This window comes from Canis lupus, chromosome 3 (genome assembly GCF_003254725.2).
Source record: "Canis lupus dingo isolate Sandy chromosome 3, ASM325472v2, whole genome shotgun sequence".
NCBI classification, from domain to species: domain Eukaryota; kingdom Metazoa; phylum Chordata; class Mammalia; order Carnivora; family Canidae; genus Canis; species Canis lupus.
In genome coordinates this window covers 41,007,818-41,027,905 of record NC_064245.1, presented here as the reverse complement: position 1 = coordinate 41,027,905, position 20,088 = coordinate 41,007,818, and the positions used below count along the sequence as shown (strand labels likewise).

At 34.3% G+C, this 20,088-nt stretch overlaps 1 protein-coding gene across 38 annotated transcripts in view; it reads left to right on the top strand.

The window, feature by feature from the left end:
- The window catches only part of MEF2A (myocyte enhancer factor 2A), a 189,413-nt gene that overhangs the window by 123,233 nt on the left and 46,092 nt on the right, over positions 1-20,088 (top strand). For 18 of the 38 annotated variants that reach the window (XR_007409794.1, XR_007409793.1, XM_035714765.2 and 15 more), the window contains 3 exons: positions 7,052-7,201; positions 9,321-9,540; positions 10,253-10,312. Coding sequence is in view for 36 of the 38 variants with exons in the window: in XM_035714765.2 (XP_035570658.1) it covers positions 7,052-7,201; positions 9,321-9,540; positions 10,253-10,312 (430 nt within the window). In the remaining 2 variants the exon portion in view is untranslated. Of the gene's footprint in view, positions 1-6,854; positions 6,987-7,051; positions 7,202-9,320; positions 9,541-10,252; positions 10,313-20,088 lie in introns of all 38 variants that reach the window. The other 20 variants (XM_049108414.1, XM_035714766.2, XM_035714762.2 and 17 more) reach the window with 2 other exon arrangements.

Below are 20,088 nucleotides of genomic sequence, written 5' to 3'. Positions count from 1 at the left end.
AGCCCGAGGGCATCCCCTTCCTTCTGGGTCCTGTTCCAACTCCCCGCGAGCCCCTTTCCCCCGGGAAGGTCGGTGCAGCTCCTGCGTCTCCGGGACGGGGCTCTCCTGTCCTGGGGACACTCGCCCCGGCCTCAGCCCGGCTCCTCGCGGGGCCCCTCCCCCTTAGAGGCCTTTGTTTCTTTATTTCTTTTTCCCCGTCTTCCTACCTTGATAGAAGCGCGAACTCTTCTCACTGTTGCATTCCAGCTGGTCTCTCTTTAAATCTCAGGCCGAATTGATAGATTTTCAGGATAATTTGAAGGTTTTCTAGGTAATTTGGTGGAGACAGGTGATTTGGAGACCCTACTCTTCAGCCATCTTGCTCCTCCCCTCTAATTTCCAGATTTAAAAAAAGCTTCAGTTATGTAGTCTTTTGTCTCAGTAGGAGAAAAGGTTATATTAGCATTAATATAAATGCTGGGTTGTATTGTTTATAGATGGTACGATATTTTCCTTAGTCTAGAAAAGCTTGGCTGTTTTTTTTGTTTTTTTTTTTTTTAGATTACGGAGTTTGTACTCCAAGACTGCTGGGCTCAAAATAAAATCCAGAATCAAAACCTTTGGTTGTTAATAATTAGACACATTCAGTGTAAGAGATGTTTCTTGCCTGCTAGTTCTATCCAAAAGCCCACTGGAGCATCTCCCAGCAGCTTTCAGAATATAGGCTGTTGTAAGTTAAATATATGTATGAATTTAAGAAATTATACATAAAAAATTATATTTTTGTAGTTCAAAAGCAAATATCAACAACTTCTGTAGATCAGTCTAGTACAAACTAATGTCTTTAGATTGCCTTATTTACATTTTAACAAATTCATAGCTGTGTTTTAGAAGACTTCAAAGGTAACTTGTCACAGCATCCTGATCTCATTCTTCTTACTATATGTTTTTTATCTTGCAAGTATTAATAAATCCATATTTCATGTCTGTATAGCATCTTGTGTAGACTCAGAAGATGTAAAGCAATCTAGAATTCATTCTTTGATTTCAAAGTTCATAGATTACTTGAAGGTACAGTAGATAGGTAAATACAATGTATATATATATATTAAATAAATGTTCTCTCTGTAGAGTAAGTGCTCTTAAAATTTTAGCATAGGTAAGTAGTGGGGGAAAAGTTTCATGAAAGATGAGGTTAAAATTAGGCCGCAGCAAGCTATGAAAGAGTCATATGGACAAGAGCAGGATTTCAAACAAGGGAACTGATACATAGGAGCTAGGCTGTTAGAGACCTGCATGTAGGCTAAGGAATTATGGTTTTGTATTCTATATCTGTTATTTCAAAAGAAGGATGTAAGGTATATAAAAGAATCTGCTGGGGTTCAGGAAGAAAATAATAGAAATTCTTTTTACCCTAAAATGCACTTAATTAATATTAAAAAGATTAATTTATGCATATAAATGGCAAAATATACACATACGTTGAAGGCTGTACATAAAATATGTTTCCAGATGGGGTAGATAATCTGAATTTTAGAGACTAGTGCTGTAGATCATAGCCACCTAAGATTTAAAACAAATGTGACAAATAGGAAGTGGCATTGAGGAGACTGGAATCTCTAACAGCTTATGGAGCAGATTAGAAAAGAGAGAAAAGTAAAAGGGGGAGATATAATAAGCATATAGACATAAGGCAGCACAGGCCTGTGTTGACTATGGTGGCAGTGGAAATAATAATCTATGAAATTTAGTATTCCGTGTGATTGTGGGGAAGAAAACAAAGCATGAGCAGCAAGATTGCTTGCTGTGTTGACTAGATAAGGTTAAGTCTGAAGAGGGGATCTATTTAATGAAAGATAATGAGTTCCATTTTAGTTAAATTGAGATAGAGTAGCCAGCTATCCACATGATATTGTGCAACAGGCAGTTGGGACTATCGGTCTTCTAAATTTCAGATTAGATGTGTGAAAGAAACCATAATTGTTACTCATACAACTATAAAATGAACATGCATCAAAGACTTTATTTAAGTAATGAGTGAACCAATAAGATGTCACAGTTCAAAGAACTCAAAATACCACGTAATAATAGTTAAAGAATGCTGATGTGAATTTAAAAATGCAAGAAAACAGGTCACTGTTCACAAGGCGATAATCAATGACATCCCACAGGAAACAATTTCTATAAATAGGAATTATTTGCAGTTACTATTCATTTTCTGCAAGTTAGTCAACATCCATCCCTTCAGAGTTGTAAAATAGCCTAGTTAAAGAACAAAGGTAGATAAAACCTGAATGAAAGTTATAGCCAGGATATAGTTTTCATTGTTTTTTCCTTAAATTGTTATAAAAATTTTTAAATTTCAGAGCCTTCCTATTGATGGGGTCTTTAATCAGTAGACAGGAGGTTTTAAGTTCCTCTTCATTAAGCTAAAACTCATTTAATAACAAAGGAAAACAAAACCTTCTCTTTTATTTGGGCATCTCCAGGTCCTCTCCTATATCCTGCGATATAGGCATACCTTTTCCCTTGGAAATTCGTAAAGGTAAAACACTACCCACTCTCCTTCCACCAGATTGAATTTCACCTTAGAGCTCAGTTGCTTCAGATGGAGAGGACCCTGCATCAGGAGATCATGGGTTTGCAGGTTTAGACCTTCGTACTCTCAATACTGTGATAGGAATAGCATTTAATTTATGAATTGTCACCAAAATTAAGGATTATTCTCTTTTATTTCTTGAAGAGTACTGACAAGTCACAAGCCTTCTCTGATTATATATCTTTAATTTTTGAAAGTATGATAAATTAATACAGATCATTAATCATTTGACCAAATATTTTCAAAAAATTTAACAACACATGAGTTTTTTCTTTTAAAAGCCAATACTCAGTCTAATACTAAGTCCTAACAAGAGGTACTATGAAGCTCTCTTACCCTGAGTTTACATTTACTATGAATCATTAGTTAAGGGTAATTTTATTCTCATAACTGTTAAACAATAATCTTCAAAAAAGGTTAAGTCATGACTCTCAGATATAAAATGAACATGAATCAAAGATTTTAACTCATTAGTGACTGAGGGAACTGGAAAAGAATGTTATAGGTAGTTAATAGGTAAATCCTAAGATTAGACAAATATATAAGCCTATCAGGAAGGCAAAATACATTTGCTTCATAGAGGCAAAAAGAACCTGACCTCTTCCGTAGTAAGGACAGAAGTCAATTGAACCTCCAGCAGCTGGCATTTATTTACATGTCTACAAACACTAATTATTTCCATTACTCTCAGTTTCAACAAAATAAATTCTACCTCTACAGAGTTATAAAATAGCTCAAAGGCACAAACCCCATAGAATCGGATTGACTTGGAAGAATGTACCCTAAACAATACATAGTTTTCCAGAAAGACACTTTGGAATTGTATTTTGATCCATTTAAAAATCTTTCAAAATCTATCTTTACATAACTAATGCTGAAGGTGAATGTTAGCCAAGTTCATTGATTATTTAAAACTTACATTTTATACCATAAAGTATGCAAAAAGTACCTGACTGAATTGGCCCAAAATATGGAAATATTTAATGAAAATATAAAAACATTAAACTCCTAACACAGTTTAACTTTATTATGAGAAGTAGAAATGTTTCTTTTTTAAAGGTGCTTAGCTGACCCTCCAAAAATAAAATTTCTGTTTTTTATAGATACACTGATGAAAATTGTGGGTGCATTCATTTTAGGATTTCATTTAAGTAATCTTTGCAGTTGGAATCATTAAACATGTTTGGAATACTGGTACAAAAGAACATAGAACAGTTTGTGTCAAGGTAGCTTAAATTCATAATTTAATTATTTAAGAAAATCAACTTAGTCAACTTACATGATACATAGCCCTGAAATTTGAAAGTATTTTGGCACAATTGAGCTTTCCCCTTAAGTTTGCCATGTCACTGTGAAAACTTTCAATTGCATGTACAAGAGTAAAGTACTTTTGAGGTGCTGTTTACTTCAGAATGGAACATTATAATCATCACTAATAGCATAGACTGTGTACTGTGCTAGTACCCTGTACCCTTAAGGAATCTACTTAAAAGCAGATTCCTCAAAATGGTAGCCTTTCAGACTGTGTTTTCTTCATTGAACAAGTGTTTTTATTGTGGCTAACTTGAAGCATGTAAAAAAAAACAAAACAAAACTGAAGCTAGATTGTTTCTTTCATGCCTCACCTAGCCTTGTTAATAGATTGCAGCATTCCATTTGTTAGTACCTGTGACACAGGAGAAGCTTTTACTATTAAGCTATGTGGTAACGATAAAGAAGACAGAAAAAGTCTTTTTATGGTAGTTGGGTCCTCAACAACAACTCTTCGTGTTCTGGTGATAAGAAGAACAGTTGGATATCCAGTGGAGGTACATGGGCTTGTTATCTCCAGAGCTGATAGAGCCTCTTAAATTCCCTCACAATGACAGGAACCCCATCTGAAGTGAAGACTTGCAGAGCTGGAGATGCCAGAGCACTGTTCTTCCTCAATGAGTACAAGTAGGGTTAACCCTGTTGTTGTAGAATAAAAATTTTGTGTAATTACTTAGAAGGTCATATTCTTTTTGTTCAGTAATTTAAAAGGAGATACATACTTAGTGGTTGCTGTTAGTGGAAGAACACGACTACGATTTTCCTAGTCTTAAAATATGTGAATAGGATGGAAAAATACCTAGAGATTTCAGGCTAGAATAAGTCAACAAGTTCATGATGAAATCTTTGTTAGGCACTTACTATATTTGTTTTGTTTCTAGGGCTGTGTAGGTTATAAGAGTTCATTGTGTTCCAGTATTCTGAGTGTTAACGTCTTCATTGCTGATAGCAACTTGCAGAGTTTTGGCAAGCAGAACTTGCTGCCATGAACAGGGGAGAATACATGTCTCCATCCTTTAGTTCTAAATAACAGAACCTTTTATGGCTAAGTACACATAAAAGTTTATGTCATTAGTTAGATCCAAGGAACTTAGAGCCATAGTGCCAGTGTTGGGGAAGTAGGTGTAGTGTTTGCTTTATGCTTATGTTTAGTGATTGTATTATGGTGATGGTTTCAGGTGTGTTGTATGTAGGATTCCTAGTGAATGCCAAGTAATTTGAGAAGTTAACATATCTGTACTTAGGATTTCTTATGATTCTTTAATTTTTTTTTCTTTTTAAATTTATTTATTCATGATAGTCACACGGAGAGAAAGAGAGAGGCAGAGACACAGGCAGAGGGAGAAGCAGGCTCCAAGCACCGGGAGCCCGATGTGGGATTCGATCCCAGGTCTCCAGGATCGCGCCCTGGGCCAAAGGCAGGCGCCAAACCGCTGCGCCACCCAGGGATCCCTCTTATGATTCTTTAAACACAAAAAAATCAAATAGACTAAAGTGATTTTAAAAATAATTTGACTTTAGAGAAACTAAGAAAAAAATTCTCAAATCTGAATCTATTGTGTGTTTACATTCTTTTAGGGGAAAAAGATATGAAATAAGCATTCATAATGATTGTAAATCATATTTTAAAGGATACCAAGATTTATTATTATGAATTAATTAAAAGTATATCTTAAATCTAAATTAATCATTTAATATATTAATATAAGTTAACATACTTATATAGTACTAATCTATTGATCAAACTTTGTTTTCCAATTAAATAAACTTTGTTAGTTTACTTTGTTAGTTTACTTACTTTGTTAGTTAGTATGCTCAGTGGTTAGCTAGAAAATCAATAAGTCCCAAAGCTATTTGAGCTGTTGAACTCTAATTCTTTTTAAAAAGATCCATCAAGGTTTTTAAAAATGTAGACATTCTGCAAATAAGTTAATATTCCACAGATTGTTAAGCCCCTGGTTTTAAGGTTACTCTTCTAAATATTGGACAAGTCATTTCATGGTGATTTTAATGAAAAATATAAAAAAACAGAAAGCCAACCGTTCATTATACTTTTACCCCAAAGTAAGAAGGAAAAAAAGTGAACATATGGTCTAGGAGGTACTTTTGTTACACTCAAGAAAGTTCTCCAGAAAGTTCAGTGGATTAGATCAACTGACAAAGCTCTATAGAAAGAGAAAGCAAAGGGGGAAAAAGATACATGCTGAATGTTTTATTAAAAATACTGGAAAGAAGTAAAAGGGGGAAATTTTCATTAGTTTTTCTTTCTTTTGGTTTTATAGAACTTCAAAATAAATTTGTTGCAATCTTATAATACATGTTCAGTGTCACTAATAAAGTCATAATATTATGTACATTCTACATAGGAAAGAGTCATTACTATCATATGTAAATAAGTATTTGAGTTTTTATGCTTCCCAGTTAGTAGGAAAAGGATAGTATTTAAGGACAAATTAGGAATAAAGTTATTCAGATATGGTGCCAGTTCTTTCTGGTGGCTAGGATAAACTCAGGTGAAAAGCAGTTTCAATAGATGAAGTTGCTGAAATGTTCATTTTGTAAAGGTACTATGATAGCTTCCCAGAACATCATTTTGATACATTTCTATATCAGTTCTCACACTCATTGGCCCTATCAGATATGTTGATCAAGCTGTAATCAGATTCAGGTTATAACTGTCAGAGGTGTGAGTAATTTAGTATATTCTCTAGGAAGTTTGGGAAGAAATAAGCCAAATAAGTAAACATTCCTTTTTTTCTTAATGTACAAGGGGAACATTAATTTTTTTTGTGTCTAAAGTTTACCTTATTTGAAGGATTAGAGTACATTTGTGATCATTTAAAATCATTTCAGTGGCTCTTGTAATAACTCCGTTCATTCAGTCTGTGCTCTCTTAATAAATTTAACAAAAAAACTCATGGCAAGTTAGTATCATTTGTGTGTGAATTTTCCAATTGTATTTCAGACTTTAAGAAAGAAAGGCCTTAATGGTTGTGAGAGCCCTGATGCTGACGATTACTTTGAGCACAGTCCACTCTCGGAGGACAGATTCAGCAAACTAAATGAAGATAGTGATTTTATTTTCAAACGAGGCCCTGTAAGTACTTTTATTTTACCTCTACTTTTTATTTGTTGATCCTTTTTGTTAACTTCATTATATAGGCTCTGAACAAGAAGGAACACAGAGGGTGCGACAGCCCAGACCCTGATACTTCATATGTGCTAACTCCACATACAGAAGAAAAATATAAAAAAATTAATGAGGAATTTGATAATATGATGCGGAATCATAAAATCGCAGTGAGTACTAAAGTATGGTTTGTGCTTTTATCTTGTGCATGAAGAGATTGGCTACACTTCTTGTTTATTTTCACAGTGGGTGATAATACTAATAAGTAGAAGGGGAGAAAATTTCATTAGTCTTTTTTTTGGATTTATAGAATTTCAAAATAAATTTGTTGGCAATCTAATAATAATACACGTTCAGTGTCTTAAACATGAAAGTGAAGAGAAAACATCCTATTCCAAGTTCTACTTACTGTATCCTGTACCTTTGGATAGGGCACATAAGCCCTTCCTGGATTCCAGTATTATTCCTATGGAAAGTGAATGAATTGACTTACATAATTTTTAAGGTCCCTGCTAGCTCTAAATTTCCATGATTGTAAATATATAGGGTGCATATAGGATTTCCCTTTCCCTCTCATGGCTTTTAGGAAGTATTACATGTATGTAAATAGATCTTGAGACTATAAAATATAAATTGGTTAGATTTATACAAAATTTGGTGTTTCACAATTATGTTTAGTTATTATTGTATAGTGGCTGTAATAGTAGTAGCTTACTCTTTGGTTCTTTGTAAGTGTCCCAAACTATTTGGCAAAATAACCTCCAAACTCCTATTATTTTCTTACACATAGGTATTGAGGAAGAGCCCCTTGGCTTGATATTTATTTAAGAAATCAATGTTCTTAAATTGGTTGCAAAACAAATAGTTGGTTTAAAATTTTCCTATGCTCAAACATCTAACTGTCATGAAAACCAGTACTTTTTTGAGTTCATCAAAGAGTTCTCATGGGAAGTTCATTGGCCAAGAATTGCTTAAAACAGCTATTCTGGATCTGATTTTCTAATGCTATATATGTCTTGCAAGCTTCATGGAACAAATTGGTTCCAATGCTGATATTTATTTCATGGTCAGAATTAATTCTCTTAAAAACTGTGCCATACATCATGGATTATTTCTCCAAAGTAATCCTTTACTATTAGAAGCTCATGAAAAATAGATTTAAGGAAGTATTTTTGTGCTAATACCTTTATTATTTTTAAAAAATAATCCCAAAACAATAGCAAACTAAATAAAATCCCTTCTGACCTCACACGGATGTTGGTAACTTTGTAGTTAATGTTAAGCTGCAAAAATATCATGTAAATAAAATTGCTTTACCTTTGAAAACATTTTTATCATATAGTCATTGTTTTATATGTTAATAAATTAAATTTTCTTTCTAAAATAAACTACTGTTGAAGAGAGTACATAAACCATATTCTTCCAACTTTGAATTAGCAGTGTTACCACTCTTTGCAATCACTGTTTTAAAATGTGGGGAGAGGAAAGCTTTTTTCTTTCTTTATGATGGAGATATTACAAAGAGAAGTGTTATTTTCATATTAATAAGCATATTGCATGTGTTCTGTGGAAGAAATACAAGAAGAGATAGAAAATACTATTTTAAAGGGGTATGAGATATTTAGGAGGGAAGTAAGATAGCATTTATAATTGTAATTTAATCTTCATACAATTTAAAAATAGGTTGTCAATGGTTAATTTTATTGTTTAGATTGTTTCTTTGCATTTTCATTATACTCAGATTGCATTGTGTCGTGTATATACAACTTGATATTTTTTTTAGTTTTGTTCATGAAGAATGTCAGTCAATTAAACCAGGGCTTACTTAAAATGTCCCATATTTGGTGTATTAAATTTATAATTTGTGTACATATTTTTCCCCTTTTGTTATATTTGTAATCTCTCAATAGAAATGTAATGTTTGGATTATTAGAGTGCTAATTTTATGCTTAGTAGGTAACAATAATATATTTTGTAATATCTAAATCTGACAACACTAATATCAGGTTCTGACATCTAATTTTCATCTCTGAATATTTGAAATATATACATTATAGTAATATATATGTATTAATATGTAAAAATGAAAATTGAAAAGGTTCATGTCAAACATACTCATGTTAAAATATAATTCTAAAGAAAGCAGCTTAAATCTGCCAATTTTAGTAAGAAACTATCCCCATCCTCTACTTTTAATAACCAGAGTTACCTAATCAAATTAAAGTTCATAAGTTATCACATTTAATATAGATGAAAATGAAACTAACAGGTTTTTTTTTTTTCCTTGTTCTTTATTTACAGCCTGGTTTGCCACCTCAAAACTTCTCAATGTCTGTCACAGTCCCTGTGACCAGCCCTAATGCTTTGTCCTACACTAATCCAGGGAGTTCCCTTGTGTCCCCATCTTTGGCAGCCAGCTCAACATTGGCAGATTCAAGCATGCTGTCTCCACCTCAAGCCACATTACATAGAAATGTATCCCCTGGAGTTCCTCAGAGACCACCAAGTACTGGTAGTGCAGGTAGGTAGTGATTCTGTATATATCCGTTCTGCTGGTTCTTTAATAAAAGGGTGGAAAAAATAATTGCTAATATAAGCAGTTTCTTATTTTGCTACTCTTTAAGATTCTGTCTTTGATGAGCAAGAGTCACTGCTACATAATTGGCTCCATTTTAAAGAATATTTTTGAGGATTCGCTGTGGTACTTTAGCTTCCTCTCAGGCATGGTGGAATGATGTACAGAATCTGTCATCTGTAAGTTTCCTTATGATGGGAAAGCCATACTTTGACAGACAAAAAATTTAATTAGGATATCATGAGCAAAGATTTAAAGTTTCGGTGTGACTCACTCATGTGAAAAATACAGAAAATAGATGTACCTGCCAGGAGTTAAAGTTCATTAATCCAGAAATTTGCAGTGCATTTATGGCTTTACTCTTTGTAATGCAGTGTCTTCTCTCCTCTAAGTCCTAAATTTAATAGTACTCCATTAGCACTGCCCCCATTCTTATCAATATATATGATTTGATATTGATACCGGAAGGCATATGCATTCAGAGCTTGATAGGTGAGCTTTTATATGTATGTTTAACTATATCATATTACACAGTAATGCAAATTCAGTCTAGGCTAGTTTTTGTTTTTCAGGAGAGGAGTGCGGATTACTTCATTCAGATAAAGAGAACCCATTCATATTCATTATTTACCTTCTTTTCTCTCTGTAATGTTTTTAGGTGGGATGTTGAGCACTTCAGACCTCACAGTGCCAAATGGAGCTGGAAGCAGCCCAGTGGGTACGTGAAATTACTTCTGTTTCACTTTGTAGGCATCTATCCTATGAGATCGAAGGAATATTGTCCCTCAAATAAGGCCTTTTACCAAATGAAGAGGAAAAAATGGATATATGACCAGAGTAGATGTGTCCCTTTGTAAACTTAATTTTCCTCTGAGGGATACTTTTACTAATACTTACCATTTTTTAATAACAGTCCTGCTGTTTTTTACACCTTGGCTTTGAGTGCCTCCTTTATAGCGGTTAATAGCGGTTATTGTTCTTTGCTAAAGTTAAAATTGTCTTAATATGGTTTGTACATCAAGCCAGTTTCTTAAGGAAGAAGCTTTCTGTATCATCTATTCTCACCAAAGTTACATTGTTAGCAGACTGATACATCTTCTAATAGCATGAAATGTTTTTATAGAGAGGTTGCAATACAGAGATATGGTGGGCCTACTTCTAGAGCTGCAAAGATTGTTGAGAAGTTTGTCTTCAAAAGATCTGTTTTGTTGGCCACATGTAGAACATTCACATTTTGTTACAGCCAAATTGGGTGTCTTTGTTTTTGTTTATTTGTTTTTACTTTGGGATCCTTTCTAAAGATGACTAGCCAGTTTAAACACAAGGTCTGCCCAACCTTGAAGTGCTGGCAAAGATAGATTATAAACTGAACATCAAAAATTATGGTATATATGTGAAAGAGTTATAAGAGTAACTGTATTCCTTTGGATTATCATCACATTAAGTGGTCTTAGTCTCTTAATCTGTGATAAGCACAATTGTCATCATTGTTATCTGAAAACAAGGGCAGGAATTTCCTCCCTGCTTTTAGCTATTGTGTATTCCTGGAGACCTCTGAACACAGATCACTTTTAAGAAAAATTCATAATTTAATCTATTCAACTTATTCATTCTATAAAAATGTGAGGAGCTTCTGCCTCAAGAAAATTGTAGAGATGATTGAATAAATTCAAGTGATGAGAAAGACGTGCTTGCTTGGCAGCGCATATACTAAAGTGATGAGAAAGAAACAGATAATTGCTGAGACAAGTTATAAACCATAATGACCTAAAGTAGAATAAATGCCTAATTATGTCTGCCATTGTATTAATTGCTGTTTTAATGGAATTAAATATATAAGACTCATTGTAGGATTTTTTAAAACATAATTGTGGAAAAATTCATAATGGTCTTAATAATTATACATTAGGGCTGCTATACTTGTATGTGTATTTCCAAGTATTTATAGTTTATTTCAGCTCCATTTTAGTTATTTGCATTCCCATATACATACTCTTTTGGTGTTAAATTTTCCCTTATGCTTTTATTCCCCACCTCCGCCCCCAGTACTGTCCATCTTACTTTTCCTTCTACTTCCTAGCCTGGTTAAGGATAGAATCAAAAATTTCTATTTCATTTAATGTTAATTGTAACTACCTCTTGGTTTATTTACAAAATTAGTTTTATTTAATGGAATATAACCCTTTGAAGATTTCTAATACATTTTCCTCTTGCCATAACCCTTTGAAGATTTCTAATACATTTTCCTCTTGCCTTTACTTTTTTTTTTTTATCCTTCTGACATATCATAAACACAGTTCTTCCCCCTGTCAGAGAAGTGTTTCAATTCTCATTTATTTTTTCTTGTACTTTGTACACTTCCTAAAAACTTTTTCACTGCTCTTATCTGCCATGCAACTGTAAATCTAGACTTTGTCTCTGCTGCTTGATTTTTGGTGTTGACTTTGATAATTCGAAACTCAGACTTTGTCATCAACCTGATTTGACTTTCTGTGTGTAACCCTGTTTGTTTTGTTCTTTTGATTCATTTTCTTTTTCTTTTTTTTTTATAAGCCTCCTCTCCCTTTCTGGAAACCTCATGTTTAGAGGGCTACATAGTCATACCCCTTGGATCATGGTACATCATGATGCATTAAGTTTACACAAAGCATCTCAGTATGCTGTGCATCAATCCTTTTTATATCTCAGTTCCACTTCCATGTCTTCCCTCCCCCATCATAGGCAATCACTTTAATGTGTTTAGTGTAAATAGTGTTAATAATCATGATTAGTGAACATGAGTTTCTTTTAAAACTTAACATTCAACTAAGTATTAATATGTTTTAAGTGCTTAGTGAGTTACTTATATATTTAAAGATTTTATTTATTTATTGCGGCGGGGGAGCAGAGGGAGAGAGAGAGTTAAGCAGACTCCTTGCTGACCTGCTGAACAGAGAGCCAGACACGGGACTTGATTCCAGGACCCCAAGATCATGACCTGACCTGAAGGCAGATGTTTAACTGAGCCATCCAGGCGCCCCGTTAGCGAGTTATTTAAAAGTCTATTTCCATTATTTTGTATACACAGAGATAAATCCTGCTTCTTAGGGCATGACTCAGCATCTCGTAACACATAAAGATTGGATGTCCTGATTTTTCATTGGTTCATACTCCTATATGCCTATTTTGCCTATACTACGTGGAATTCTACTTACTCTGCTTGTTTGGATTATATTCTAAATGGCATGTGCATTTTAACTGCTTTTTAACAGAATCTAGATTTAACTGAATAGACCTTTTATATCACTTAATTCAGATAGTAACTAGAAGCAGTTATTTCTGTGCATTCTTAGAGCATACATGGGTTGAAAGTGTTTCTTGCTATAAATTTTCCCTAAAATAAATGATCTGTCACAGGCATTTTAGAAATGTTATTTTTGGGATCCCTGGGTGGCGCAGCGGTTTGGCGCCTGCCTTTGGCCCAGGGCGCGATCCTGGAGACCCGGGATCGAATCCCACATCGGGCTCCCGGTGCATGGAGCCTGCTTCTCCCTCTGCCTGTGTCTCTGCCTCTCCCTCTCTGTGACTATCATAAATAAATAAAAATTAAAAAAAAAAAAGAAATGTTATTTTTGTGGGGAAGAGTCAGATAATATATTAGCACATTTCAACAATGGTGCCATTTTGGTTTAGTAGTTTGGAAAAAATAGTTTAAACTCATAATTATTACCCAAACATAGTCTTTATGAATGAAAAGATCAAGCAGTTAAAATTCCCAGAGAAATTTAGGAAAAAAAATCAAAAGTTATCAGTATGATTTCTAACCTATATTTTTCAAGATATGTTTCTTAGAACTGTGTGAGAAGGATTTTTCTATATTTGGTAAACCTTGCGTTAAACAAAACTAAACAGGTTTCTTCACTGTAGAACTTAAGGGAGCCTTTAAAATGCTAATCTATTTTGTGAATCATTAAACTTAGTATATAACATATGGCTACACAAAGTGATTTTGTAATAGAACCCTTATTTTTTTTCTTCGTGGAAAAGCATCTTTCATAATTAGTATCATGTAAAACATTTTGAGAAATCTTGCTTCTGATCTTAAGATGATACATAGAAAAGTTTTTGAATAATGAAAACTTCCATAAATGAAATTAAAATTGAGGTTTAAAAAAAGACAAGCAAGACAATTAGGCTTGTGCTGTAGTAATAGCAGATCTGGTCAGTGAGACCAGCCCTTCCACTGAAGACACCTAGAAATGCTAGGCAAAATATTTTAAAAATCTGCTTGAAAGCTTTTGAGAAACTAACAAGAGAATGAAGGATTTCTGGCTCAAGATGCAGGCAATAATTGAGACAGAGCCTCAAAGAGGGTGGGCCCAGTATCTATGACTGCTTTTCCTCAGGTGGAGTTTGCCACTTCCACGGTAGAGTATGATAGCCGCAGGGGCCTAGGGGGATGGAGAGGGGAAGTTAAGGGGAGGGTCCAGTGTGCTCCTTTCACTGTGTGTCGAGCCCCTAGAAGGCTGAACCATAACGGTAGAATGAATCAGAGGTTAATAGCCCCTTGCAGTAGTTACATCCAATATTTGCACCATCCGCCTTCTTGAAATTAGTGTGTGCTCATCCACACTTAGAGGACAGAATAAACATTTCTAGTATCTGTGTTCTTTTGTATTTAAAAAAATGTTCTTTGTGTACAAAAAACCTGAAAATTGTCCACATATGCTGGGCCAAAAAAAAAAGTATCAACAGATTTCAGAGAATTTAATCATGGAGATAAGCTCTCTGGAGACAAAATATTTCAGCTAGCAATTAATATCCAAAGGTACTTGTTTAAAATAAATTTTTAATACATATTCTGTATAATAACGTATTATTTTTTTTGTCAGTCTAGGTTTAGGAATTAGGAATTGTCATGAGCCACTTATGGATAGTTTCACTTAACCTTTACTGATACTGTAATTTTCAAAGGCATAATATTTTTTATAGATGAGCCCTCCATTGGTCTTACTCTTATTTTAATTTTTATTGAGTCTTCTTGCCAAAAGATAGGATGTTTCAGGCCCATCTAATCGTGAAAGCAGAAAGATCTTTGGGGTTTTTAAGCATTGAGCAAACTGAGGGTAGGAAAGACATGTAAGTAGGAAACCAAAGGAAGCCTAACCATTAAAGAAAGATTGATTTGCTTGTGTAAAATTAGGACACTTTGTTCATCAGAAGCACTATGAAGAGAATGAAAAGGCAGACAGAGTAGAAAAATGTAGACTATAAACAGAAGGCTTTTTATGAAGAATATGTACAGATCATCATGAAAAAGAAAATCTGATTTTTGAAAATGTGCATTAGAACATAGATACTTCACAGAAGAAGTTATCAGTAAACATGTGACAAGATGCTCAATTTCAGTAACCAAGGAAAAGCAAAATTAAAACCACAGAAAGCATTATACACCTACCAGAATGGTTAAAGCAGAACAGGCATAATACCAAGGGTTGATATGCCTATGGGAACATCCAAACTCTCATTCACTGATGATGGTAATTCAAATTGGTGTAGCCATTTTGACATTATCCATTAAAGTTGTATATATATGTATTCTGCAACCCACCATTTTTATTCATCTTTACATACTGTAGAGAAATGCATGTGTGTACCATGAGCACCAAGAGTTATGTAAAGGAATGTGCCTGGCATTATTTGTTGTAGCCAACATCTAGAAATAATCCAAATTTCTGTCAACAATGAAATAAGTGATAATTTATTATATAAAGGAATACTATACTGCAACAAAAAGGAAGAAACTACAGCATTAATTAACAGAGTGGCTGAATTTCACCAAATTATGATGAATGAAAGACAGTGGATGCCTATATGATTCTATTGAACTAAATAAAGCTTGAAAAACAGCTGAATAAAATTATAGTGTTAAGGATGCATGTGTAGATAGGTGATAAAAAGATAAAGAAAAGTCACTGTAGTAGTCATGGTACTGGTTATTTTGGGACAATAGGAATGTTTTGGAGGGTCTGTTGTTAGAGACTTTCAGGGTTTTGGCAGTATTCTTTTTCCTTGTCTAATGGTTATATGGATATTCACTTTATGCTAAATCCTTGATCTTTTAAATTTTTGTTTCTGTGCAGTTTTGTATCGTGTGCTACATTAATATGAGGTTTTAAATAAATAGATTTGATTTTATAAAGGAATTATAAGCCACAAATGTGGAGGCATTTTTAAAATTATAAGAGAATGTAATGTACATTATATAGGTGTTAGACTATTAATTCCGAAATCTAGAGAGAAAAATACACACACAATATTCACACTCACAAAAAGACGTAGCAGTCTTTGGGCAAAGACTTGATTCTTTGGGCATTATTGTCTGCATGTGGCAGCTAGGTGTACAGCCCCATCTTGACATCATGAAACAAGACCGTATAAGAAGACTGGCTGACAAAAGCCTAGGATGGCAGAGTAGAAAGCTAAAAAGCTCTGGGTCCTCCACATTTAGCTGCTAAAGCTGCTGAGTTTGCAACCACTTTTCCCCAGTCGTCTTATAAAAGATAAAAGATTTTCTCATTCTTTACAGGAAATGTAAGATAAAATACAAGCCATAGGTAGAGGAATATTTAATAAGTAGATGGGTTTTTAATGTACCAAGTGTACACTTCAAAAAAGAAACCAACAAATATTTTAAAAAGTGAAAGGGTGTACCAGGAGATTTTTTTTTTTTTTTTAATGGCAAAAAAACCCACAGCTCACTAATTGGCAACTATTACCACTTTCTGTTGTGTCATGGAGAGCCGATAAAGGTGTGAGGAAACTGATAATCTTCTGTATGCTTATGGCATTGTATATTAGGAACAATCTTTCTGAAAAGATTTTGGCAAGATGTTTCAGTAGTCATAAAAATGTTTGTGCCTCTGAGCCCACCAATCTCATTCCTGAGTATCTCTCCTAAAAAACTAGAATATGCAAAGGTTCACTGCAGCTTTATTTATAGTAGTGAATAATAGGAAGAAACCTATTCAACAGTATGAAAATTATGCAAACAAAAATTTTCAACTGAATTCCTTTTTAGTTATGATTTGAAAGTATGCAAAAAATATGCATATGGAAAATAAAAAGGAGGGGAAACGCAAACTGATTTATCCATAGTTCTGTTGGGATGGTGGAAATAGTTTTCCCTCTCTTTTTCTAGTTCTTAAACTTTCTATACTGATACGGTACTTCCACAGGCATAACATTTTTATTTTAGTAAATTAGAGCATTCATTTGTTTTTCCTTGAAACATGGTCATTTTTTGTTTCCTTGAAACATGACTATTTTCAATCTGTCATTGTCCAAGTAAAACCTGCCAGTTTTATACATGCTGTAAGTTGTATACATCTTCCATAGTGGCAATCTGATAAGGCATATTAGATAAATTTCTCTGTTGAAAGTTGACATTTAATACTTAGATAATACTGTAGTTCAGATGACTTTGGGAACTCCTTTTAACTTTGGGCCTGTGTTTAAAGATCAAGCATAAAATAAAGTTTCCAATATCCAGCAACTTCACTTTTTAAAAACATGCTGAGAAAGAATAACATACACTGGACTAGAAATAGAAGGACTCAAGAAGCTCTTAAAATTGTCTAGGGGTGAGTGAAAGTAATATATAAGGGCTTGCATTGTAGCAGAGGCAGTATCAGCTAAAGAGAGATAGAAGAAATGAAAAACATTATAAAGTAACAAAGCTAGAGCTCTATGGAAGTCGGATGGGAGTGACAGGGGTGGCAGGGGTGTAAAACAGGTTGTTTGAGGGGCAGACCCAGTGGCGCAGCGGTTTAGCACTGCCTGTAGCCCGGAGTGTGATCCTGGGGACCCAGGATCGGTCTCATGTCAGGCTCCCTGAATGGAGCCTGCTTCTCCCTCTGCCTGTGTCTCTGCCTCTCTCTCTGTCTCTGTGTGTCTCATGAATAAATAAATAAAATATTTTTTAAAAAATAAAAAAAATAAAACAGGTTGTTTGAGATGACGGGTGTATCTGTGGGGAAAAGACACCAGATGAGATGGTTGCATGTGGACTAGAAATTAGGAGAGACACAGATTTAAGACTCATATTGAGGCAATGGTTAAAGCCAGGGGGGTGCATGGAGTTTCTGAAGGAGGAGAAACTCTTTGGGGCTGTGCACACGGTATAGATTGAGAGGGTGAATACATTACTCAGGAAGAGATGCATAGGATTTCATGAGCATTGTCTGCTGTGGATTATAACACATGCAGAACCCATGTTGTCTGTCATACAAGAATTTCCACTGAATCAAGTAAATGTATCAGCTATAATTTTAAAAACCATGGTTTTTTTCATTAGAAACTCATTGATTTCATACACAAAAGATAATTGTTCAGACTTTTAAAATGTACTTTTTAAATATATTGAATAATCAGCTGAAAGTTTGTCACATTTTATGAAAACTTGTCAAATATAACAAAATCAATTCTTGAACCTTGCTTTGGACGGATTTTTCAGAATCCTTTGAGATTTTCAAAATCCTTTGCATGTCAGTTCAACTTTTGAATAAGATGCATAGTAATAAAACATTAGTGACATCATTGTCTACAATTTAGCCCTAAAAGAGTAGTATTAAGGACATGGAGAGCTTTCTAGCCACTTGAATACATTATTCCAGGTGATAGAATATTCTGAAATATGAGCCAGACTGATAAAATTGAATGATCTGCCTTAGAGTTGTAGGACCATAAGTGAGATTACCTTTGTTAGGTTTCCGGATGCATCAGTATGCAGTTTGCTCAAGGGCATTTTTATCATGTTTGTGTCAGGGCATAATTTACCTTAAAACCTGAAAATACATTTTAATAATAATCACATTGGGTTTATTCATTTACAGTTAGTACTTAATTCTTAAATGTGTAGGCTATGGCAAGATGAGATACTGAAAGTATATTTCTGTCATAAAAAATGAATGGGAGGGGGCAGCCCTGGTGGCGCAGTGGTTTAGCGCCGCCTGCAGCCCGGGGTGTGATCCTGGAGACCCGGGATCAAGTCCCACGTCGGGCTTCCTGCATGGAGCCTGCTTCTCCCTCTGCCTGTGTCTCTGCCTCTCTCTCGCTTTCTCTGAATGAATAAATAAATAAATCTTTAAAAAAAAAAGTGAATGGGAGGTAAGAAGTATGTATATTAGATAGTATATCACTACACTCCACAATATAACAAATAGTGCATATAAGGTTATCCTCTTTCAGCCTGGCAAGTCACCAGACAGTTACAGCATCCTGTAATAATTACCTGCTGCAGACTCCCAACTTCACACTAAAAAATACCATGCTTTTAGATTCCCTTCACTCTGGGTTACTATGGTATTCTATGTAGCTGAAAAGCATCCTAGACTCCACATGGGAAAGGAGTATTAGAGCTTCTTGATAATGGCATTCTTCTGCATCAACTTTGCATCATCATGTAATGTACTTGAGAAGAAATACTGCCTTACCCTTCAGATTGGAGTATAAATGAAGTAAATAAAAATCTTCTAAATGTAATCAAAGAAATTACAAACATATGTTTGTGCCTTATAAGAGAAATATTAATCTGTACTTATTAGTGTTAATCCAACATTTTTTTTGGTTTCTATTAAGTCTATCTTTGAAAAATTATTTGATATGCATTTTATATTCAGATGACTTGCCTTAGCAGTTCCCCCTGCCCAACGCGTGGATGAGCTCTACTCCACAGGGGATGGCCTGGTGAAGAGATTGTTTAAAAGCACTGCTTTCTGAAGCTTAACAGAATGCAGGAATTGCTCTCTGAGGTGTGGAAAGGAGATTCAACCCAGATTTAATACATACTGCTTCAAGATAATGGAAGCAGAATGCAGGAAATAGCCTCATAATGTTAACTGAAATACCAGTCCTCACATCAAAAATTAAATCACATAAAAAAAATTAAATCACATAAATGAATTAAAACTGGTAGGTCATTTGGTAAAAATTTCAGAGAAAACAGGAGGAGTTGGGTCAGGTGAGGTTGGGCAAGAGGAAAACTGATTATGTGGAATCCTGACAGTTCGGCAGCTACCAAAGAGTTGCAGGCCAGTTCCTGATTGTCACACCTCACCACTGTTTGCTTTGTCCTTTGGAAATATACTGGTTAGAATCCATAAAGTTGATTAGATCACATTGTCAAACATCCATTTTTAATTATTCATGTAAATAATATACCCAAATAACATGTTTTTCAAACTCTATATTAGAAGCAGATATATTGAAGCAGCCATTTTCTTCAGCTGATTATCTTCAAGTACTTAATCCCTCTCTTTCTAGTTCTATTTTTTAAATTTTAGGATTCTCCTATTGATCAGTTGCCTCTATTCATTATAATACTGTTCCTAAAAGCGTTTTATAAGCCACCAACTACTATACAGATTGTTTTAAATAATATTTCTGTTCCATTTAAGAAGCTTCCATAGATTTAAAATGTTGTGATACCCCAGTACAAATGCTCTTAAAGTGAAA